At 47.8% G+C, this 24715-nt stretch overlaps 1 protein-coding gene across 3 annotated transcripts in view; it reads left to right on the forward strand.

Moving 5' to 3' along the window:
* Positions 1 to 24715, forward strand: part of LOC116952304 (chemokine-like protein TAFA-2) — a 135746-nt gene that overhangs the window by 54764 nt on the left and 56267 nt on the right. For 2 of the 3 annotated variants that reach the window (XM_032971522.2, XM_076074164.1), the window contains 2 exons: positions 8078 to 8331; positions 19126 to 19244. In XM_032971522.2, coding sequence (XP_032827413.1) covers positions 19127 to 19244 — 118 coding nt within the window. In that variant the 5' untranslated portion in view covers positions 8078 to 8331; position 19126. The remainder of the gene's footprint in view (positions 1 to 8077; positions 8332 to 19125; positions 19245 to 24715) is intronic. The other variant, XM_032971523.2, reaches the window with a different exon arrangement.

The raw sequence follows: 24715 nt of genomic DNA on the forward strand, positions 1-24715 counted from the left end.
AGGAGTGCTCGTGGAGAGGGGTTCTACTCGACACACGCGCACCTCTCGCAATAGGACAGGTGCAGCCGGCGTCCTGCACAGTGGAGGTGCAGTGCAGCAACATCTGCCGTCCTTCTACACTCCCCGTCTACTTCAGCAATGTAAAGTCCATCGTTGTACTGTGCTTCTGCGCCCCCCCCCCCACCTTTAGCAACCCGTCTATACTCCCCCCGCGTGACGCAGGTCACGCACTCTTTTGCGAACGAAAGTCACCCTGGTCTCGAGTTCTCGCCATGGGTTTCACAAATTCAACTTTGCGTCACTTTGAACTTTCGTTGAGCTATCATTTGTGATGGCCAGGTCGCTCCTGAAAAAAAAATAGCTCTATAGAGCTCAGTGGGGCCTTGCATGGCCAAAAAAAACCAAAGTTTTAGAGTTTTCCCAAGCCTTGGCGAAGGTGTGGTAGATTAACCTCAAAGAGAAAGCACAAGGTGGGGGTGGAGGTGGGGAGGCCCTCATCCAGCAGTGGCTTGACAAACGAGGCTGTGCGTGTTCGCGTGCAGGTTGAACGACACCGAGCCCAGACGGACGCGAGCGGGCAGCTCGTGGTGCGGTTTACCGCGCCGCTAAAACGTGAAAAGTCAACACACGCGCAAAAAACATGTGTTTTAAGAGAAACTCCCCGTGACTGTTTGCTATTTGGCTGCCAGGATCAAATCGTGTTCCCGATCGCACGCACCTTTAAAGAACAATGGCATCTAAGGAGATGCAAGTTTCAGGTGGAATGGCTGATGATCCCAAATAGTCAAGGGGACGGTACAATCTAGATTTGAAGTTTTCGTGACTGCAGGGGTCCATACTCCTTGGTTCTTTCGGTAAAGTCACGTAGGTATAAAATACATTAAATTAAATCAGGACTGTACAGTTGCATCTGGGAGCATGGCCATGAGTGAGTGCTTATATCTAAGATTCAGCAAGCTGGCAGAGTAGGTGGGCATAGGTGGTGCATCTGCCAGTGATCTCAGTCAGCACAACCCATGGCACCTGGATCTGTCCCTTGAACTCCTGCCAGCGAGAGCGTTCAACACTTCACGTGGCCTCAAAGTGCACCTAGCCTGGCACAGGCGCTGTGGTGACATCACCGTTACTTAGTAGGGAATGGTGGCTGTTGTTGCGCTAAAATCTGCTGCAGTATTGTGCTTGTATCAAAGGATGACATTTGCCTTCCTGCCCACCAGTGTAATGTGCAAGGGAGTGTTGCTTATATATATAAAAAAATGTTGTTTATGTAATGGGTGCTGATTTAATCCTGAGTTGCACGCGATTGGCTGTAAAATATTATTTTATGCGATAAAAACGTCGGCTATGCACTTACTTTCGGGGTTAAATTATCTTTTGAATTTGTATTAGTTTTCAGCTCTTTTAAAATTGCACATTACGTCTGTCTGAATCGCACGGCATTCCTGCAATATAATTCTTACTGTATGCACACGATCGGGAAAATGGAAAGACTCTGTAGTTTGGCACGTTTCTCATCATTACACAATTACTCAAATGCAAGCCCGTTTCTCTTCGAGTTTTATTACTACGTATTTTTTTCCCCATCGAATTCCCGTTTCATAAGCTTAAAACTCTTGCCAGCGGATTTTATTTGCGAGAGACAGAAATTCTCGTGGGTCTCAGAGTACCACCTGCTACGCATCAGCCCCGGTGATTGGAGATGAGGCTGACTTGCTGTAGAGCACGACATCCGTGCCATCGCAGACAATTTGATTTGGCCGTCCGTAGCTTTATCATATATTTTTTTACAGCCGTGTTAATTGCCTGTCAACTGCAGGTTTCTTTTTTTTCAGAAACGCTACGCACTACAGAAAAGTCCCCAAGCATTTTAAAAATAAAATTTACCAGGTAAGGCCCACTGAGCTATATAGCTCTTTTGCAGAACCGACCTTGCCAAAAATGGTATTTCAACGAAAGTGGCCTATCATCAAGTGGGGCTATATAGCAGCCAAATAATCTAAACACGTGTTTGTAAATGTGGAGGGAGAAAAATCCACGCGACCAAGGGGAGAACGTGCCAACTGCAAATATACAGGCATCGTCAGGGTCGGGATCGAACCCACGACCTCCTGTCTAGCAGACGAGGTAGTGAAGATCTCCTAGCCACCGTGGTGATGATGAGAGAGAGACACGCAAACTCCAAATATACAGCAGCAGGCGTCAGGGTCGGGATCGAACCCATGACCTCCTGTATAGCAGACGAGGTAGTTAATATCTCCTAGCCACCTTGACTTCCATCGTCTGGCAGTCCCACCAACCCATGTAATTGGCACTGGTCACAGATATGTTGTCAATGGTTTCCATTCTTATGAACCTGTTATCTAATACAACTTCGATCTCGTCCAGTTTCAAGTCAGGCCTAAAAAAAAAAACACTGCTCATTCATTAGCAATTATTTAAAAATGAATATACCGCTCGTGAGAATAGGCAGTGGGGTAAATTGTACATTGTTGCACGATCAACGTTTTTTATTGTGGCATGGAAGGTGTCAGCGCAGTGGTGCAGCGGTTGGAACACTGCACAACGAATCCGGTGATGTTCATTACCAGCAACGGCCAACATCATGATCCGAACCTGATCCCGCCACCACCACCTTGCCCCCCCCCCGCCACCGCGCCCCAATGTTGGGTTTACACAGTGGTCCAAATGCAAATGTATCGCAAGAGTTGAATTCATGGTCAATGGTTAATTCGGTTCGTTATCCCTCTTGTAGGTCTATTAGATTCGTGTCACTTATAGGGACGTCAACAGTGGTTCTCCTTATGGGAAGACTTGCCCTCGCCATAGAAATGTGGAATTGGCACCACTGGCTCTCAATGTCTCCAGTGGGGCTGAGCATCACCCAATTCTTTGTTTTGAGTGTGGAGACATTTTGCCATCGATTGCAGGTAAATCTGAAGTCATGAAATCAAAATCAGAATCTGTATTTAAATTTTGATTTAAAGCTTTCGTGACTGCAGTAATTCATATTCTTAGCTCTTTCGGTAAAGTCACGTTGAAGGGAAACAATAAAACAATAAAATATATATAAAACAATAAAAATTCTCACGACGTTTCGACCATAACACAAACGGTCGTCATCAGGTGTGTCGGTTTATTTAATACACCGTTTAAAAATAAATCAATTTATGCAAACCGACACACCTGATGACGACCGTTTGTGTTATGGTCGAAACGTCGTGAGAATTTTTATTGTTTTATATATATTTTATTATTTTATTGTTTCCGTTCAACGTGACTTTACCAAAAGAGTTAAGAACAGAATCTGTATTTTATACTGGAGGAATCCGATGAGCTATAAAGCTCCTTTTTTCACAGATGTCCAGTAGGGGCACGAGGTCAGAACGTTACCACAGCAAACACAATACAAAACACCACAAAATGAGTGCAAAGTACAGGAAATGTGAGCACATGCCAAAAAATAAACACTTGGGCTACAGTCAGCTGGTAACCCTGGGAATTAAAACTCACGAAGCCAGCCGGAACGTCTTGGTGTTCTAATGGAGACGAGCCCATGGCGCCAATTATCCACCTCTCCCAAACGCCTCAAACATTGTCCCTATCTTTCTTCTCTCTTGTAAACATCCATTAAGCGATGTACATGGCAGTTCAGTGCACCGCACGAATTTAATACATCTGCCCAATTTTTTGTTCAAATGCACGCGGAAGCGTAAGGTGGTTTCAACTAACATATGGCGAGGGGCGTTTGAAAAAAAAACAATCATGCACTGGCGCATTCAGGGAGAATTTGGCCTCGTTCCGTGGGATACTATGTGGTTAAAACGAAATCAAATTTTTCTCCCCAGAAAATAAATAATTATACATCTGCGGTGTTTTTTTAATGATCGGCTCAGATGCACGCCGAATGAAATGCGGTTCGTCTAAAATGACGTTTCAGGAACGTTCGTTTATTTAGTTTGGTAAAAGACAATAAATGTAAATATCGGATCATCACGTGCCTGCGATTCGCCACGGAGAGGACAACGTCCGTCCTTACGTGCGGCTCCGTGAACGCATCGCGAGGTTTTAATAATTGATCGATACTGATCCACGTGATCGAATCGCTGTCTTATTAGGAAGCTGCCGAAGCTGTTAGGAAGCCACTAGAGGTTTATGAGGAAGGCACTGAAGCTATGCGCTTTTAAATCTAAATTGAAAAATAATGTCGTGAGAACTGCTTTTTGTGTTTAGTTTGTTGTCCTTCCGCCGCACCTCCGATTAGCGCGGTTGGCTACATACGGTGCGAAAGAAGCTCAGCGTACAGTACCGTACCATTGTCACATCCCTGAGGTTAGAGACCCCCCCCCCCCCTAGGCCACCTGGCCCAGCATAAAGGAAAAATGACAGAAACTCTGTCAAAATAGCTCACTCACGACTCTGACGGAGGAAGGGCCTCGACGAGAGGAAGTCTGGACAGCTCCCTCTCGGTGGGATATTTAGACCTACTCTTACACCCTGGCCACACATCTTAGAAGAGGTGGGAGTTACCCACACTTTATCCCACTTTTCCCCACCACACGCGACCTGCCAATAAATGCATCCATTTATATTGCCGCGTGGACAATATATATATTTTTATTTTACCACACAGTAATGAATATAAACGTTTCTGCCGCTCATTTCCACATTAATGTGCATTAGCCAATAACCGCTGAAACAATTTTCGAAAATTTCCTTGATGCCTCGCTTATTGTTGGTAATTATGGGCAGTTTATCTTCAACATCATTGAATTAAACCCCCGACACTGCTTAGGCCATTTATTTAAATTGTCAGTGTGCTCCAGTAAGTCGTGGTCCTCGTTCCATTTGGTTGCCTTTTTATTACGGTGGCAACTTGCTTTTGGTATTATAATTTTTTTTTGTAAAACTTATTCCAATGTTTGCTATCGACATCACGTCACGAGGTTCCATCCTTGCGCACGATAGCAGCAACAGGAGAATGTTCATGGAGCTAAGTGCCAATGTCGAGGCCTGCTGGCCGTGACGAGAGGGCTTCTACAGTTTGAGTTTGTGCGGTTTTGTTGTTCCTCCTCCTGCTCCGTTGGAGGAGCACAGACACCGGTGGTTTACTACGCGGTCCATCGCTTGGCTTGCATGGCCACGATCGCACTGTCATGGGGTGCGGAATCCATTCGACAAATCTCACAGAGCGACGGAATCGCGTGTGTCAGGGGGAACGGTTGAAAGGGGAGACGTTTTTACGTAACGTGTACCTGTAAATCTTCGCCTCTTTATCCGTCATGCAGCAAAGGGCGGCGCACTTTCTCGCGCACTCTGCAGTGAGATTGTCACATGACAGTCGGGCAATTAGTTTCAAAATTTAAGAGCTAGAATAATTTTGCCAAATCGATGACATTTACGTACAAATTCCTTCTCAAGCTCCGCCCACTTACCCTTGGGTTGGGCCCACCAAAAGCCTGTATAACCTATTTTTAGCAATCTTTGGAAGAACGTTAATCAACCAGGTAGGGTGTTGACCGTTATGTTAGCCGACTCTCTGTGTTGTCTTGCATTATATCTATACGTTTACTAGGTTAGTTTTCTCTTTCATTTGTACCTAATGATGATTGCTTGTGTTGAAATCGAAACGTGGTATGCTATTATTTGATTTATTTTCTATCTACGTGACTTTACCGAAATAACCAACCTCTTGTTGCAGCAGTTCTCCTGCTGTGTTTGTTTCACCTGATGACGGTTGCTTGTGTTCGCGATCGAAACGTCGTGATCTATTATTTTTCCATCTACGTGACTTCACCGAAAGGACCAAAGAGCATGGATTCCTACAGTGACGAAAGCTTCAAATCAAGATTAAAATCAAACTTATTATAATGGATTGTGTGTGTGTGTATGCATTAATTCGTGACTGGGCTAAGGCCATCAGCTCGCTACACTTGAGAACCCGGTTTTTAATCGTGGCTTGCCCAGATTCAATCGCAGGATCTCAGTGGTGCCAGCTCATCGCCTTGACCCCCCTAAGCCACTCGGTCACGTCGGCTGTAACTTTCATGTAAGAGTAGTTGTAAGTCCCTCGCGCGCACGTGTTTTGTGACGTGCCAGTGAACTCCTCATTATCGCCCAGAGCCCTGGCTAGACATGTCGGCGCCCTTGGCAAGGTGGGTGCCACTGTCGTTGCCACCCACCAACCCACCACCACCACCACTCCCCCCCCTGACCTCCCCCCAACCCACGTGCCTCACTGCCTCTGTGTGCGTCGTTACATTTTCAACAATTTGGGTTTGCGTGTGTGTATGTTGAACGTCTTTCTCACCGTATGTAGCCAACCGTGATAATCTGAGGTGCTGATTATACAGATGACCACGTCTGTAGAGGGAATATATATACATGTGTATATCCATGTTTGATTCCCAATTATGACAGTGTCTCCTCCTTGATATAACTTTGCCATTACCTTTTCTTTTCATGTTATAGTTTTCAAGCAAAAATATTTGTGTTCTGCTGTTTTTTTCATTTCGTATGCCAAAAACTTAAAATTCCATCACGAAGCATGCGGCGATGCAAGCTTGGCATTATAGTGGCAAGATGTTAACTACCTCGTCTGGCATACAGGAGGTCGTGGGTTTAATCTCGACCCTGATGCCTGTATATATGAAGTTTGCTTGTCTCTCTCCTCGTGGTCACGTGGATTTTTCTCCAGGTCCCCCAGTTTTCCCCCTCCACATTTACAATCGACTTGCTGTTTAGAAAACGCGGCTGCTATGAATTTCCATGTGACAAGCCTCTTGGTTGAGATGTCATTCGTGGCCAAGTCGCTTCTGATAAATGAGCCGCATCGAGCTCGTTGGGTGTTACTTGATAAAAAAATATAAATAAATTAGTTTATTTTTTAAAGTTTACATTGAGAGACAGAGAGAGGAACACGTGTATTAGATAACATACCGAGGGTAATAACATCGTTTAAACTCTAAGGAGAAGTAAGTTGGGCTTGGGTAGGACACATCGTGGCTATAAGGGACCATTGCCGATGGCCAAGGATAACGAAAGCCAATGATTGAAACGAGAAGACCTGTGCCACAGAGATGGAGCGATGGAATCGGCGTGTGTCCGCGAGCTGGGTAGATTTTCTGCATCGCGGGATGATGGTAGATGAAGGCAACAATAGGGATCCTTCATCAAGCAGTGGATGTATCAGGGCTGACGATGATGATGATGAAGTCTATGGGATGCATGCTGTTGCGTCGTGTGTGCATACAACTCTGGCCGCTTTAATAAGTATAATGCACACGACATAACACGCACAAAAGAACGTTTTAAAGTGTGTGCAGAGGGGGGAGTAGAGTGAGATGAGTGAGGCAGCAGAGTGCTTTGAGGGGAGTAGAGTGTGAGACGAGAGAGGTAGGAGAGTGCGTGGAGGGGAGTAGAGAGTGAGACGAGAGGGGAGAGGTGGGCAGAGTCCACCGAGGAGGATCGTCAAGACGACGGCGATCGCCACCGCCATGTGTATCCGCCACGTGTACCCGGCGTGTACCCACGGCGTGTACTTGCCACGTGTACCCGGCGTGTACCCACGGCGTGTACCGACGGCGTGTACCCACGGCGTGTACCCACGGCGTGTACCCACGGCGTGTACCGACGGCGTGTACCCACGGCGTGTACCCGCCACGTGTACCCGGCGTGTACCCACGGCGTGTACCGACGGCGTGTACCCACGGCGTGTACCCGCCACGTGTACCCGGCGTGTACCCACGGCGTGTACCCACGGCGTGTACCGACGGCGTGTACCCACGGCGTGTACCCGCCACGTGTACCCGGCGTGTACCCACGGCGTGTACTTGCCACGTGTACTTGCCACGTGTACCCGCCGTGGAGTGGAGGAAGCGAGAGCCGGGCCGCGCGATCCCCAAACGGAGGACAACGGTGACGACGCCGATGAGCTCTCGGCTTCGCGAGGGTTTGCGTGCGTGTGTGCGTGCGGGAGACGGTGGTGGTAGTGGTGGTGGTGGTGTGGTGGTGGTGTGGTGAGGAGCCACAGCGACGTCTCTCCCACCCCCCTCCCTCCTCCTCCCACCCCCTCCGAAAGGAGCCGCCTCGCGCGTCGGGCGAGTCCCGAGAGTCGCGTGCGGAGTGCGCTGTGGTGGCGTGCGCGCCCGCACTCCCCGCTACATGTCCACGCGCCCGCGCTGCCAGGGCACGCTGGTGGCACGCGAGCAGCAGCGGCAGCAGCAGCAGCGGCAGCGGCGGCGGTCGTCGTCGTCGTCGTCGCTGGCGAGGAGCGGGCGAGAATCCCCGAGTCGTCTCTCCAGCGGAGGAACCCGCCACGCGGCGTCCTTCGAGGTAGCGCGCACACCCCCCCACCCCCCACCCCACCCCCTGCCTGCCCCCTCCCTGCCTCCTCGTGGGTTTGGCGTTCGTGGTTGGCGCGTCTGCGCCGCCCGGTACGAACGTGGTGGCTAGCGAGATGTTAACTACCTCGCCTGGTATGCAGGAGGTCGTGGGTTCGATCCCGAACCTGACGACGCCTGCTGCTGTATATTTGGAGTTTGCACGTCGCTCTCTCTCACTCATCATCACGGTGGCTAGGGAGGTGTTAACTACCTCGCCTGGTATGCAGGAGGTCGTGGGTTCGATCCCGAACCTGACGACGCCTGCTGCTGCTGTATATTTGGAGTTTGCGTGTCTCTCTCTCATCATCATCACGGTGGCTAGGGAGGTGTTAACTACCTCGCCTGGTATGCAGGAGGTCGTGGGTTCGATCCCGAACCTGACGACGCCTGCTGCTGCTGCTGTATATTTGGAGTTTGCATGTCGCTCTCTCTCTCCACGATTTTGTCCCCCGGTCCTCAGGTTTTTTTCCCCTCCACATTTAGAATTGAAGATTGTTTCGGAATATGGCTTCATAAGAATGGAAACCATTGACACAATTTCTGTGATCAGTGCCACCCGCTGGAAGTCACGGTGGCGAGATGTTAGCTACCTCGGCTGGTATACAGGAGGTCGTGGGTTCTATGTCGACCCTGACGATGTCCGTATATTTGAAGTGTTCACACTCTCCCCGTGGTCGCGTAGATATTTCTCCTGCCGCCTCCACATTTAAAAAAAAACACGTGCTCGGAGTATTTGTCTGCAATACAATTCCACGTGACAATGAGCCACTTTGTCGAGCGATCATTTGTGAGAGCCAGGTCGCTTCTGAAAAAAAAGAGTTACATAGCTCAATGGTTCTTTAACTGGTTTAAAAAAAAAGTGAATTAGTTCATCATTCCACCTCCGCTCGTGGCCTCACCGCCAGCTGATGAACGCGTGAGCGCGTTCTGGGCTTCCTCTAAGTCGGCACGGCCTTCAAAGAGTGCGCCAGGGCCTGCGACGGGAGTGGAGGGAGGGGTGGCGAGTAATCCGTCTCTTTCGTGGAGTGATCGTGAAGTTTAACACACAACACACACACACTTTATAATGTTAATGCTGTCCCCCGCACACGCGACCTCCCGTGAACTTTCCAAATACTCGAATGTGGCATCAAAACACTCCGCTGGGAAACTTCACAACACTCTACTGAGCACGGAATGTGAACTCTGATTCATCGCTCACGCATTGCTGCCCGTTGCTTTATTGCCACCGGCGTGACACCTCGTGCCGACTTCTCTCGACGTAACAAGTTGAAGGCTGAGCCTTCAACATAGACGGGGTGCTTAGCGCCTCGCCCCCGCAACCCCCCTTCTCCCCTCTCACAGCGCCTCCGACGCTTCAGGACTGGGCGCAGCACAGGATGGAGTCTTGATTATTATTATTTTTAAAATATGTATTCGAGCAGAAAATCCCGGTGCCAGAAATTTCGCGTTCCCACCCGAAAAATAATAATAATAATAATCCCAATAATAATGACAGCTTAAATTGCGCCTTTCGTCGAATCTCAAGGCGCTGTACATCAACGACAACGGAATGGTGGGTGTGGGGGGGTGTTAGTGGTTGAGTCAGGAAGTAACTTTGAGTTCAAATGGAAAACGACTTCTGAAAAGGGGAATGTCTTTCGGTGGAAGGACTTGAAGATCCCAACCGAACCGAACTCTCTGATAGCCCTCGGCAGAGAGTCCCAAGTCGGGGTCACACGGGAGAGTGAAGGCCCAGAGAGTCATCTCCTGGTGAAGCGCAAAGCGGCTGGAGTAAATTGGCACCCAACCGTAACTCTAATTCAAACATGTTCAGCGGTGGGAACAAATAATCATACCCCTGGGGGTACGAATATGTACCATAGTGGAGACAACTATTTGGGGGAAGCGGTATTTGCTTGTAACAGCCTCAGTGAAAAACTCGACCAGTTTAAGTACAGGTTTGGTGAATGTGGCCTCTTTGGTCACAGCGAGTGTGAACGCATTATCTGAACGAGCGATCGGGTATAATGGTTATGGCAATGCAAAATCCTAGGAGATCTTAACGCGTTACCAGAGAAAGTTGTGCCGACTTTGATCATCTTTGATCAATGATCACAGTGAGAGCTACGCTCTGACGAATAGGGGACACTGATAGGCAAGTATGCCATACAACGATTAGTAACACATTTTACGCTTGAAAATCAGAGCTCACCAGAAGTCTATAAATTAATCCCTATCGTCACCATCATTGTCAATTTCCATTCTCAATGTACTCCCGATTGAGGTGTCCCATCATAGGACTACCAGGTCTGTGTCACGAGACTCTGTTAACTTGACTTGATTCGTCCACCTCATCTTAACTACTGCAGTGTTATCACGTGCATAACGGAACAATGTGCATCCATTTAGTCAATGTTTTACTGCAACAAGACCTCTCTAAGCCATGTCGGACATTGAGTATTTGTTTGACCACACTTTCATAGTAGAGGTTTTTTTTGGGGGTTAGATCGCGTAAATATATGAATGTGTCGTTAAACCCGCCACCACCCGACACAGCCAACTAGTAAGGGTTGTCACGTGAACAGAACGTAGTACAGCACCCACCGGTGTGTTGGAGAGCCAAGCCACAACATTTGCAATCTGAGTACGACGTTTCGCAAGTTAAAAAAAAAAACCTCTGCTATGGATGATATTGGTCGCGAAAGCCTACGTGTTAAATCGACCATACTCCACCACAGTGGTCGGTGCGTGTTGATGAAGTGGGGTGTGGATCCTCAGAAACTGTTTTTTTTTGGGGGGGGGGGGGGGGGGTCGGGGGATATCACTCGCCCGACTGCAATTAGCCATGTCCTGGAATCGAATTCTGGTTGTGTGTTTTTTGTTTTGTTCCAGGGGGCCGTCCATAAATGACGTCACGCGAATTTTGACGATTTTTGACTCCCCCCGCCCTTCGTCACACGGCGTCATAAAAAGTCAGACCCCCCTCAAATATGACGTCACAAAGCTCTGCCCCCCCCCCCCGAATAAAACATGCTTCAAATCGCTTTGATGTTGTAGGAGAAAACATTTATTAAAAAGTCTATTTAATTAAGTAGAACGTGTTGTCTATATTTATGTAAAGTTGCGCATTTTGATGTGACGTCACATTTCTCAAACCCCCCCCCCTCCTCGTCACACATCGTCACAAATGTCTGACCCCCCCCCCCAGGTGCGTGACGTCATTTATGGACGGCCCCCAGGTGCACAACGCAATGCGCTAACCACCCGTGCCACCGCTCGGCCAAGTCGTACTCGATAGAGCAGCGATTCCCAACCTATAATAATAATAGGGATTTTCGCCTTTTTTCTGGCAACAAAATTGAAACCTTTTTTACAAGGATTCATGTCTGCATTAACCACAATACCTGCAGTAAAAATGCAAACAAAAAACATACTATGATAATATATGCATTGTCCTTGAAACTGATTGGTTCACACCAAGGGACGGCTTTCTTTTGAGCCTCGACCCAATTGGTGCTCGACCACATGACGCCAAAAAGCGCACCAGGGACTGGTTTCGTGCAAGACAATTTTTTCACGGACCGGGTGGGGGGGGGGTGGTTCATCGTTGGGTCTTTCCCCCTTTCCAAAGAAGCTCTCCAGCGACGTTTGTTTGTTACTCATTGTGGCTACTAGGGGTTAGAGCTTCTGGGCTTACTCATTGTGGCTACTAGGGGTTAGACCTTGTGGGCTTACTCATTGTTCCTACTAGGGGTTAGAGCTTGTGGGCTTACTCATTGTGGCTACTAGGGGTTAGAGCTTGTGGGCTTACTCATTGTGGCTACTAGGGGTTTGAGCTTGTGGGCTTACTCATTGTGGCTACTAGGTGTTAGCTTGTGGGGTTACTCATTGTGGCTACTAGGGGTTAGAGCTTGTGGGCTTACTCATTGTGGCTACTAGAGGTTAGCTTGTGGGCTTACTCATTGTGGCTACTAGGGGTTAGAGCTTGTGGGCTTACTCATTGTGGCTACTAGGGGTTAGAGCTTGTGGGCTTACTCATTGTTGCTACTAGGGGTTAGAGCTTGTGGGCTTACTCATTGTGGCTACTAGGGGTTAGAGCTTGTGGGCTTACTCATTGTGGCTACTAGGGGTTAGAGCTTGTGGGCTTACTCATTGTGGCTACTAGGGGTTAGAGCTTGTGGGCTTACTCATTGTGGCTACTAGGGGTTAGATCTTGTGGGCTTACTCATTGTGGCTACTAGGGGTTAGCTTGTGGGCTTACTCAATGTGACTACTAGGGGTTCGCTTGTGGGCTTACTCATTGTGGCTACTAGGGGTTAGCTTGTGGGCTTACTCATTGTGGCTACTAGGGGTTAGAGCTTGTGGGCTTACTCATTTTGGCTACTAGGGGTTAGAGCTTGTGGGCTTACTCCTTGTGGCTACTAGGGGTTAGCTTGTGGGCTTACTTATTGTGGCCACTAGGGGTTAGAGCTTGTGGGCTTACTCAATGTGACTAATAGGGGTTAGCTTGTGGGCTTACTCATTGTGGCTACTAGGGGTTAGATCTTGTCGGCTTACTCATTGTGGCTACTAGGGGTTAGCTTGTGGGCTTACTCATTGTGGCTACTAGGGGTTAGAGCTTGTGGGCTTACTAATTTTGGCTACTAGGGGTTAGAGCTTGTGGGCTTACTCATTGTGGCTACTAGGGGTTAGCTTGTGGGCTTACTCATTGTGGCTACTATGGGTTAGCTTGTGGGCTTACTCATTGTGGCTACTAGGGGTTAAAGGTCGTGGGCTTACTCCTTGTGGCTACTAGGGGTTAGCTTGTGGGCTTACTCATTGTGGCTACTAGGGGTTAGAGCTTGTGGGCTTACTCATTGTGGCTACTAGGGGGTTAGAGCTTGTGGGCTTACTCATTGTGGCTACTAGGGGTTAGAGCTTGTGGGCTTACTCATTGTGGCTACTAGGGGTTAGATCTTGTGGACTTACTCATTGTGGCTGCTAGGGGTTAGCTTGTGGGCTTACTCATTGTGGCTACTTGGGGTTAGAGCTTGTGGGCTTACTCCTTGTGGCTACTAGGGGTTAGCTTGTGGGCTTACTCATTGTGGCTACTAGGGGTTAGATCTTGTGGACTTACGCATTGTGGCTACTAGGGGTTAGAGCTTGTGGGCTTACTCATTGTGGCTACTAGGGGTTAGATCTTGTGGGCTTACTCATTGTGGCTACTAGGGGTTAGCTTGTGGGCTTACTCATTGTGGCTACTAGGGGTTAGAGCTTGTGGGCTTACTCATTGTGGCACCTAGGGGTTAGAGCTTGTGGGCTTACTCATTGTGGCTACTAGGGGTTAGAACTCGTGGGCTTACCAACACCACGTGACTGAGACAAGTGCTACGCAGTGCGGGAAAGAGGCGCGGACGGAAGTGGTGAATAATAAAACAATGGGGGGCGGGCCACGTGCGGACTCACCGCTCTCACCTCCTGCTGCTGTGCGGCCCCGGTTCCTAACAGGCCACGGTCCGCGGCCCGGGTGTTGGGGACCGCTGCCGTAGAGGAAATCCTCCTGCGCTGTTGCGCCGCGTGCTCGAGTCGTCGTGCCCCGCCGAGCCAGTGGCGAGGGCGCACAAGAACGCGGCACGATCGCCCTTTCACCGCGGCAAACTGGAGCGCGCAGACATCAGATAATAGCTCGTGACTCGCCGCTGTAACAACAAACAATTAGAAACTCATATTCGTGGTTCTTTCGGTAGAGTCACGTAGAAGGGAAACAATGAAATAAAAAAAATATTATTTTATTGTTCCCCCTCCTACGTGACTTTACCGAAAGAACCAATAATATGAATGCCTGCATTCGTCATAAATAAATGAACGCCGAATACGGACCGCACTCTCTCGGTGTTAACGCGCGGGCACCTCTCAGACACTCATTGCGGGTTGTTGTTCTTTTTTTGTGCACAGTGGTTGTCACGTCTTGCATCTGTTATTCTCCTAACTTCACGTTATTATTTCAAATGTGCGGCTTCTGTCAAGTGTAACTTTGTGCACTGAGTCAGCCTCGACGCCGTTGAACGCTATGCACCGCTGTAACTTTAACAAAAGTATTCTCACGCGATTACAGCTTGTTGCGGAGCGGGAAGTTTGCTTTTAAGCACTCACATCCAAAGTAAAAGAAATGCTTTTGAGACTCTTGTTTTTTTATAGGCCCCTACGTAATGCTTTGTTTGCTGCATAACGAATATTCGGAGACTTCACGGAATATTTTTTGTCAAGGTACACAAAAGTTAGAGCACGAAAAGAACACTCCAATCACCGAGAGTGTCTTGAAAGCACAACCCACGTAGGAGTGCATTTCCCCTTTTTCTGGCAACAAAACAGCTGTGTTAAGATGTTAAAACACCAAACTGAAACCTTTTACAAGGAATCATGTCTGCATTAACCACAATTCTTTTGGTCAGAATGCAAACAAAAACCACACACTGATAATATATGTGGCATTGTCTTTGAAACGGATTGGTCCACACCAGAGACAGCTTTCTTTTGAGCCTCGTCTCAAACGGTGTTAGACCAGAGGACGCCAAAAGGCGTACACAGCACAAATACAATGCCACTATCAGAGTAATAAAAGCTCGGGGTGAGCATTTACATCTCATTACTCTGGTTAATGCAAGACATGCTTCCTTGTGAAAGGTTTTAGTTTGGTGTTTTAACATCTTAACACAGCTGTTTTGTTGCCATAAAAAAGGGGACAACCTTTTCTCATATTTTGGTACTGGCAAAGGAGGTCCCGTGATGGATTAAATGTCGGGGAGAAAAAAAACACTCAGAGTTGTCTGAAGGGTAATTTATGCGTCTCGTAATAGTTTACACTAAATCCGCTAAAATCCTGAATTTGTGTGACATTTATAATGACTATGTATTCATCAACGTCAGCAACTCATCACTGTGGCCTGTAATCATTATCATCAGCAGACCTGATCTATCTACTGTTGGATGAAGGCCAATGCAAATTCATCACCATCCCTCCCCAACCACCGACCTCAACACTGCAGTATCGCTATGCTCTATAATCCATCTCACTTCCTCGCAGCAGACAATCCACATCGCTCCATGTCAGAGGACGCCATCCTCTCGGGCACGTTTCTCTCCTTTAGCTGCAATTCCATCACCAGTCTTGTCCATCGGCCATCATCCCCATCTCAGCCACCTCCGATTAGCTACGTACCATGCGAAGGATATTAGGTATTCATACATTTACATTTAGCATATTATACTGGTAGGAACGAAGTTGTAAACTGAGTGTTCCAGCCTGCAATAGATTAATGTGTCCGTCCGTCCTCTTTCAATACTTTATTTCAATTAAAAAAATTACGTCTATAGCAAACGCAAAATTCCAATGTTCCTACCAGCCCACCCTGCAGGGACCTGTTATGTATTGCCATCTTTTCGGAAGACGCATTTGTAGACCGGTTTGTCCACACGCGGTCTAAACACCCCATCAGAGACTGGGCCTGAAAGTATTGTCTACAGACCCCATGAGAAACCGGTCTGATGGGGGAAAACACTCAACATTATGAATTCTGGTTCATTCTCACGTTTGAATAAAATCACAGCATACATGTCACATCATACGTGTCACACGTCATATCATACATGTGAGATCATGCATGTAAGATCATACATATCAGAAAAAAAGTACACAGCGAGTAACGCGGCATGTGAGTGTAAGGCTGTGCGTGGTGCTGGGCCTCCCCTAAGTCGACTCAGCCTCAAATGAGTACCTGTTGCGGTGTGTAAACATCTTTGTCTCCCCACTGGGGAGACAAAGGCGGTCGGGCGTGGTGCTGGCCACCCACCCCATGCGCAGAGCGTCCTCGCCCAAGGCGACTCACCTTTCTCAACAGTAAATATGAGCTCCCTAATTCGCATTATTTGCGTAATTTTAGCTTTCCATTGAAATAGAATTCTCGGCATCCAATGTGTTCCCCATGCCATAGAAATCCATAGCAAACAACACTGACTGATTGGACAGAATTGTGTATGTATTGTATGTATGTTGAACTCGCCGGCTGTATGTACTTTTTCTGACATGTATCATGTGACATGTATGATCTGACATGTATCATGTGACGTGTATGATCTGACATGTTTGATCTGACATGTATGATCTGACATTTATGATCTGACATGTATGCTGAGTTCTTATTGTAACATTTTTGTTCCCCCTATCAGACCGGTCTCTGATGGGGTCTGTCGACATTGGACTGCCAGACCCAGTCTCTGATGGGGGTATTCAGACCACGTGTGGACAAACTGGTCTATAAATAAGTCTTCCGACAAGAAGGCGATTCATTTAAAATTCAAAATGTGTGGATGATGTTGAACTTCGTTCGCACCGTACGTAGCCAACCGCGCTAATCGGAGGTGCAGGCGGGGGGGGGGGGGGTGTGACAAACAAGCTAAACGCAAAACAGTTCTTAAGAAATTAGTTTTAAATTGAGATGCAAAAGTTCACAGCTCCCAAAGGCGTCCTAATATCGCAAGAGAGCACGCGCAAGTTAAGCGACACGGTGATTGCACAGCAGCAGGAGGGGTAAATGATAGGGTTGTGTGTGTGTGTGGTGGGGGAGGCGGGGCAAATCTGATTGAAGCCGTACTCAGCCGGTTGAGAGTGAATCGAGGGCTGTATAAACAAACACAGCGCAGAGTTCGAACCGCACCCACAATCGAGAGTGGTGGGGGCAAGGTGGGGGGGGGAAGCTGAGGGGGGGGGGGGGAAGCCCAGCAGTTTGAAAAGTGGGAGCCGGACTTGGAGAGAGCCGGGAGAGATCGGTGTTAAGCTGGGAGTGGAGGGGCGAGCGAGCCAACAAGGTTGCGTCGTCGCAAATGTGGGCCACGGATGAGTCTCCGTGGCAGTGACCCGTTGGCAAATCGAGCAGCAGCAGCAGCAGCGAGCGACGGCGGCGGTAGTGGCCGCACCCACGCGCCCCATCTCCGCTGCTCTTGGATTATCCTGCGAGCATCAGCGGAGCATCGATCCGTGGGAAGGGCGATAAGCTCGTAACCACCACCCCCTTGCGATGAGACGGTAATAAACCCGCAACTACCCAGCGCGCGTGCTCCCTGCGTGTCACCCCGTGTTGACAGCCTCATTGTCAATAAATCCACTGCTGGATGAGGGCCTTCCTCCCGCACCGTGTCGCGGATTAATTTGAGCACGGTATACTTCGCCCGCGCTAGTCGGTGAGAGGCTTGCTACCAAGATTGTGGGGTGGGAGGAGAGGTGAGGGGGCATAGACGTGGAGCGTAGTGCAGTACAACACTGGGTTTCGCTGTATTGTCGTGGGCCGTGCAGTGTTCCATTACGGTTGCCAATTTTTTTTTCTCCATTATCAGTTCATAGCCCTGAAAGAACAGCGGCACGGGTGAATGGAGACATTTCACTTGACGTATTTATCATGATTAAAACATAGCCTATTCACTATTAATGTGCATAGCCCTCAAAGGACTGCCTACCATAAGCTAGCCCATACGCAAAGCAACCACGGCAGGATGATTTGCGACGAGAGTTGTGTGGTCCTCCGTACTAAAACTGTAACTGAACTATGTTTTTTTACATTTATTTTACCAGATAAAGCCCACTGAGCTATTTTTCAGAAGTGATCGCTCGAAACAGCGGCGTATTACCACGTGCAAATGTATAGTAGCCAAATACTCGAAACGCGTGTTCTTTATTCACGCGGAGGGGAAAATCCGAGGACCCGGAGAAAAATCCACGAGACCACGGGGAGAGAGATATATACAGCAGGGGTCGGGATCGAACTTCCTGTATACCAGGCGAGGGAGTTAACATCTTCTAGTCATTGTGGCGCCATTTGAGAGAATGCCCCCCCTAGGTAGCTGCGTGGATTTTGATTCGACGCTTGCGGTGTGTGGAGCCAGCGTTGATAACAAACGCAGGCACCCGCCCGCGGAGGACGGCGACAGGGGAGTTTCTCCACCGAGTCCCAGCGTTCTTCGTTTATAATTAATTTGCTTCAGTTTGGCTGTCCGAGCCATTGGCGTTAAGCGCTGAATTCGCAGAATCGTAAAGGCGATTTGGTGTGGCTTGGGCCACGGTGGCTAGGAGATGTTAACTACCTCGCCCTGGTAGACAGGAGGTCGTGGGTTCGAACGAGACCCTGGTGCCTGCTGTATGTTTTGCGGTCGGGTGGCTTCTGAAAAAAAAAAGATAGATAGCTCAGTGGGCTTTACCTAGTAAATAAAATATTTAAGTTGATGATTCCTGTCTTTTTTGACTAGCTATCACGAGAATTGGATTTCTAATTTTGTTTCTTTATTGCATGTGCTCGCGATTTCAATTTCTGCACATCACCATTAAATGCCCGGAGCTTCGTTTCTATATAAACCAACTTGATCGTAACTGATCAATGATGATTATGATAATGAACATGATACAACAATAGTCTAGCAGCAGTCTTCAGTGAAGCTGGGCCTTTGCTCTACCAGTAGTTTTGTTAATTAATTGGCCAACAGCAACCTGAATTACTTAATATATAGAGGCCTGCAGAGCTTGGGTAATCGTTGGGAGCCGGCTTCACCGCGTGACTGCCAATCGACCTGCCTGTTTATCCTCACGCCTCTCTCTCTCTTCTTGGAAAGCAATTGAATTCTGTGCACATCATTATTATTATGATTAGAAGTTGCGAATTATAATCGTGACCCTGGGGGCCGAGTGGCCGGGTTGCCGGGTGTCTGATGCCGTGCATTGTTGGGACACCCTCGACAGGATGGGAGGGCCGTCGATGGGCAAGCGGAGGCCGCTCACCGACGCTTTGCTCCTCTCTCTGCTCGGGTTGATCTGCCTGCAGCTTGCGCCAGCGTCCGCGCGGGTCCGAGCTCCAACAGGTAACGGGTTCCGCACGTCGCACGCGCACAACACACACACACGCACAACACACACGCGCGCACAACACACACACACGCGCAGAACACACACACACGCGCACAACACACACGCGCACAACACACACGCACACGCGCGCGCACGCTCGTGCAACACATACCACCTCTCCCACGTAGCCTTCACAGGCTTAGCAGGGTTGGCTACGTAATGGTGCGAAAGACGTTCAACGTAGATTATATGCGAGTAGCATCCGATGAAGAACGTGTAGGGTACACGAGGGGGTGAGTGGTCTCCCTGAGTGGTGATGTCAACACGGCGCACCAACTTTACACACCGCATGTACACGAAAGACAGAGACCTCCCGTATAGGCTTCTCTGACTATTGGGACAAGTGCTGTTAGCGAGTAGCACCTCTGAATGTCGACAAGGCACACGGGAGTGGAGTGGAGGGGGGGGGCAGCACCACGCTCATCCTCACACCCACGTGGCACGTAACTCGTTGGCTGTGTGTACTTTTTTCCGACATCATGTGACATGTTTGATCTGACATGTATGATCTGACACGTATGATCTGACATTTATGCTGAGGTCTTATTGTTATATTTTTGTTCCCCCATCAGACCGGTCTCTGATGGGGCCTGTAGACATTGGACTGCCAGACCCAGTCTCTGATGGGGGTATTCAGACCACGTGTGGACAAACTGGTCTCCAAAGAAGTCTTCCGACAAGAAGGCGATTAATATGAAATTAAAAATGTGTGGATGTTGAAATTCGTTCACACCGTACGTAGCCAACCGCGCTAATCGGAGGTGCGGTGGGGGGGGGGAATGACAACAAACTAAGCACAACAAGTCGTTTTAAAGAAATGAGTTTTCAATCTTGATTCAAATATCTGTGCGTACATCCATTGGCTTCCTCAAATCGGAAGGAAGATATGTGTTATGATATAAATATTTGCTACATCCTGTACAATGGCAGACTGTGCAACTACGTGGCACCCCCCACAATGTAGCTGCGTGGCACCACCACCATGCAACTTACATGGCATGGTGGCGGTGCTCTTTGTGAGGAGTTATAACGCTGTTGGGTGGCTTTGTATAGCCACGAATTGCGAGGCAAGTGCCATGTCGCGTGTTGCATTCAGAATTGAATATATCTCATCCTTCACAATGAATTATTGTGAACAGCCCACCGTGGCGGTAGATGTGACAGATAAACCTATACTCCATCTCGCTGACTGCAAAGTACATGTATACTATGTGAAGCATGTGGTATAAATATGGATTCGATGTGCTCTGTGATCGTCAGTGCAGTGGTTTGCGCACTGCTGCTACAAACCCGGTGACCTGACTTCGATTCCAGCTCACGGGCAACACCGGTGATGATTATCTGAACCGGTTATGGGCCCGGCCCCCCCCCCTCTAGGTCGACTCAGCCTCAAATGAGTACCTTGTGCGGTGTGTAAACATCGTCACTGGGGAGACAAAGGCGGCCGTGCGTGGTGCTGGCTACCCACCCCATCGTGTGCCGTGCCGGCCTTCATAGGTGCTCACTAACAGCACTTGCCCCTACAGTCTGTTAAGGCTATACGGCGGATTTTGTCTTTGTGTTTTTTTATGAGGAGCGGTAGTGTAGTGGTTATAGAAGACTGCAACGAATTGGTGGCCAGAGTTAGATTCCATCAGTGGCAAATATTTTTTGGATGAGTGGCCACCAACAAAATCATACATCAGCTACCATTCTTTGTCTTGTCCAAAGCTAAAGAAACCTTGACCAAAGCTAAAGAAATCTGAGATGCGTAGTTTCCGAGATGTAATCCGATTTAAGGCAATTTATTTGCCTACTTTGCGGATATTAAAACGTGATTGTCAAAATTTGCATTTCAATAAGTGTTTGGGGGTGCATCCTTGGTTCGATGTGCTGGGCTAAAATTCCAGTGCAGGTCGATGCGATCTAAGCGGCGGTCTGAATGCCCCTAACTTGGCTAATTAAAGAACAAAAAAATACGTTTTATTTTATAGAGGTTGGACAATCCTAGTTTAAAAGAGTGGAAAAAGCGGATTGACTGACAGAAAGACAAAATGGACGCATTCGTGCACTGTACGGCCATTACTATGGCTTCTCCATCATCGAATCTGTGCGTGAGTTCGGGAGAAGGAGAGACTGGACGCGTCATCGCCGCGCAGGTCCCGCATCCCTTTCCCTTCGTACGGAACGGCCCATTTCACTGGACTTTCATGCATTTTGTATGAGTCGTCTTAGTGTTTAATATTCAGCGCTGCTTCCTTTGACAACCGTTAGTAGACTCGTCGCACAAAACCAGAAGTAAAGCTTTTTCGCACGAAAACAACGCCTCGCAGCATTGCGCCAAAATATAAGAACAATGCTAGTTATTATAATAAAGGTGTGAAAAGCAGCCTTAATGAATGTGAATTTCTCGTCGTACTGATGATGGGAAATATTTCCCTCTGATAACGTATATTATTGGCTTCGAGGTGTTAATTACTCCGACTGGTATACAGGGGGTTCGATCCCGACTCTCACGCCTGCTGTATATTTGGAATTTGCATGTTCTCTATCCTCGTGGCCATGTGGATTTTTCTCCGGGTCCTTCAGTTTTTCCCTCCACATTTAGAATCAACGTGCGTTTAGAGTATTTGGCTGCTATACATTTCCACGTGGTAAGCCACTTCGTTGCGCTATCATTTATGGCCAGATCGCTTCTGAAAAAAAAAAACTATATAGCTCAGTGGGCCTTAGTTGGTAAAATACAAATTGTTTCTAATTTTATAACTATGTATATATTTAAATTGAGACCTACGTAAAATGTAGCGCGTCAACAAATAACATAGAAAGGGAGATTTAGAAACAAAGCCTTGCGTCCCAACTCTTCCTGCCTCTCCGACCTCTCTCTATGTGCTGTGAAGAAGGGCCGTTGTTTGTATGTATGTTGAACTTCTTTCTCACAGTACGTAGCCAACCGCAGTAATCCGAGGGGCCACCTTCTAAAGCCGTGCTGTCGACGAATGTCTCGACGTTTTTTTTCTTCTGGTTATATTTTTGGTTATCTTTCACAGTGCCCGTAACGGTGGTGCTGTTTTTTTTTTAAGTCGACCTCAGTCGTGAAATTCACGGTTGCTCTGAATAGGAAAATATAGAATAGCCCAAGTGGAAATTATTCAAAAGGGCACTCCAGTCTCAGAAGAGGTGAACTTTAAGCAGGTTGTGAAGAGATCGTCCCCCTTTGTTCCACACCCACAAGAGGCAAAACCGTTCCTGGGATCCAGCAAAGCTAAAGCCAAATAGCATGTAATGAAAAAAAATACAAAACCGGGCATGTCACTTAGGGAATGGTGGCATGGATCTGAATGCAAGGGCAGAGAGGTGAGTTGGAAGCAGGGCAAATGCAATCCTCTTAGTATTCGCAAGAAAGATAAACCGATCTTGGCACCGGGTGAGGCAAAGCGGGGGAGAGACTCCCGCGTGTTCAGCCCAAGTCACGCGCCTACCTGGCCCAACATTGTCGCCGTGCGTTTTCCCAGGGCAAAGATACAAAGGTGTCGCATCGGTGGCAAAGGAAGGTTGCCAAAGTCGAATCTTTTTAATAAAAAAATAGATGGGTGCCTCATTATAAAGGTAGGCATGGTGAAAACGATATTTGTAGGCAAGAGTGGAATGTGCGGTGGGTCGCGTGGTGGGTCGTGTGGTGAATTGCGGTGACACAGTGGTTTTGGTGCACAGCGCTATGAACCCGGCGTCTCGGGGTTTGATTTACAGCCATGGTTAATGTCACCGCACACCTCCGATTAGCACGGTTGGCAACGTACGGTGCAAAAGAAGTTCAATATATCACAGACGTACATAGACTCACACTGATACCCATAGACTCACACAGAGACCCATAGTATGTTCACCTTCCCCTGCACCTCCTATTAGCACGGTTGGCTATGAACGGTGTGAAAGAAGTTCAACATAGATATTTTTCCCCCATACGTGCCAGGATTTACAATGCCCCTTCCAAAACCTACAGTGGCATGAACATGAGATAATTTGAATTTAATTATATTTTATAAGGATAAACTGCATGACCAAACCATTTTCATATTTATTTGGGACACATTTACCCCCCCCTTCTCACCCCTCCCTCCACCGAGTTGTGCACGTGTTGTATCTGATTTTCATTAGAAAAAAACATCAGCAGAATATAAACGCATACATAGAAGTATAAATAAATGTGTCCCTCTGATCAATCAAATGTCACTGCTTGCACACCAGGACACTAAGCGTTGGCATGTGCTCTGATAAAGATGCAGTAAAACCCCCAGAATTAATAAATATTAATATATAACGCATCGCAGCATCGAGATGAAGAGCGAGATAGATGGTGGCCGTTCAAACCGCGTCGGCATTAACCAGTACGAATAAAAATAACGCACGGTTAAGTTTATTATAAATGCGATATACGGCGCATGGTCATCGCGGGAGAAACATGCGGCTCATGATATATTTAACAGTTCATACAAATCGCCCCCTGCACACACAGTGCCTATGAATGGGCATTGCTTGTGTGCTTTTAATTTGAGTAATGTACACAGCTTCAGCTTTATTATTTATCATTATAACAACAACAACGACAATGATCATAAATCATGTACAACCCGTTCTCAATCCACTGCTAGATAAGGGTTTCCCCAAGCAATTTTAGTCATGGGAGGGTGTGGGGTTATTTGACCATACTTCACCAGAATCCGTTCGCACTCCTTGCTGGGTAACCACTGTGCCACCGCTCCCTACTCATCATTATCTGGTTATAATGAAAAGTAATCCATTATGCGGCTTCACTTTATTGAATGGCAGGGTTTTAATTGTGATGTCACTTCTTTAAAAAAAAAGCATCCTGAAAAAAAACTCATTTCTGCATGTAATTGCATCTGACCGGACAAATAGCATAAATGAATGCTAGCTGAGGTAGATTAAACACAACACTGCACATTAGCATGGCCATATGAAGAAGTCTCAGAGTTGCGGGAGTTTTTATATTGTGGTGAATTGAGAATGGGCAACGATGATTATGACGATGATTTTCATAGATTTCCTCCTATTCCTTTTCTGCTTCGGGAGTGATAGTTCAGCCTTTTGTGAATCTAATTCCCCTCAACCTTGGGTCACCGTTAATGGAGGAGTACAAACTTTCATTTAAAATTTTCCACGGTGCGATCTGTTGCCTCTCGTGAAGAAGCTTCCAAAGTGCCTTCGAAAAACACCTCTCGTCCCCCCCCTTCCGAATGTTGATGTCCGCAAAAACGCGAAGCCACGGTTCAAACAATTTCTTCGTGCAAAAAAGCTGGACATGGCTTAGCCAGAAGCCGCCGCCGCCGCCGCCGCTGCGAGGGAGCTATACAGAGGACCGCAGAGCTTGAGAAGTAGGAAATGTGGCGCGGGGTCACGACCGTGGCCGCCCTTCCCGCTCGTC

Source organism: Petromyzon marinus, chromosome 46 (assembly GCF_048934315.1).
Source record: "Petromyzon marinus isolate PM22_M1 ecotype Great Lakes invasive population chromosome 46, UKy_Petmar_22M1.pri1.0, whole genome shotgun sequence".
Taxonomy (NCBI): domain Eukaryota; kingdom Metazoa; phylum Chordata; class Hyperoartia; order Petromyzontiformes; family Petromyzontidae; genus Petromyzon; species Petromyzon marinus.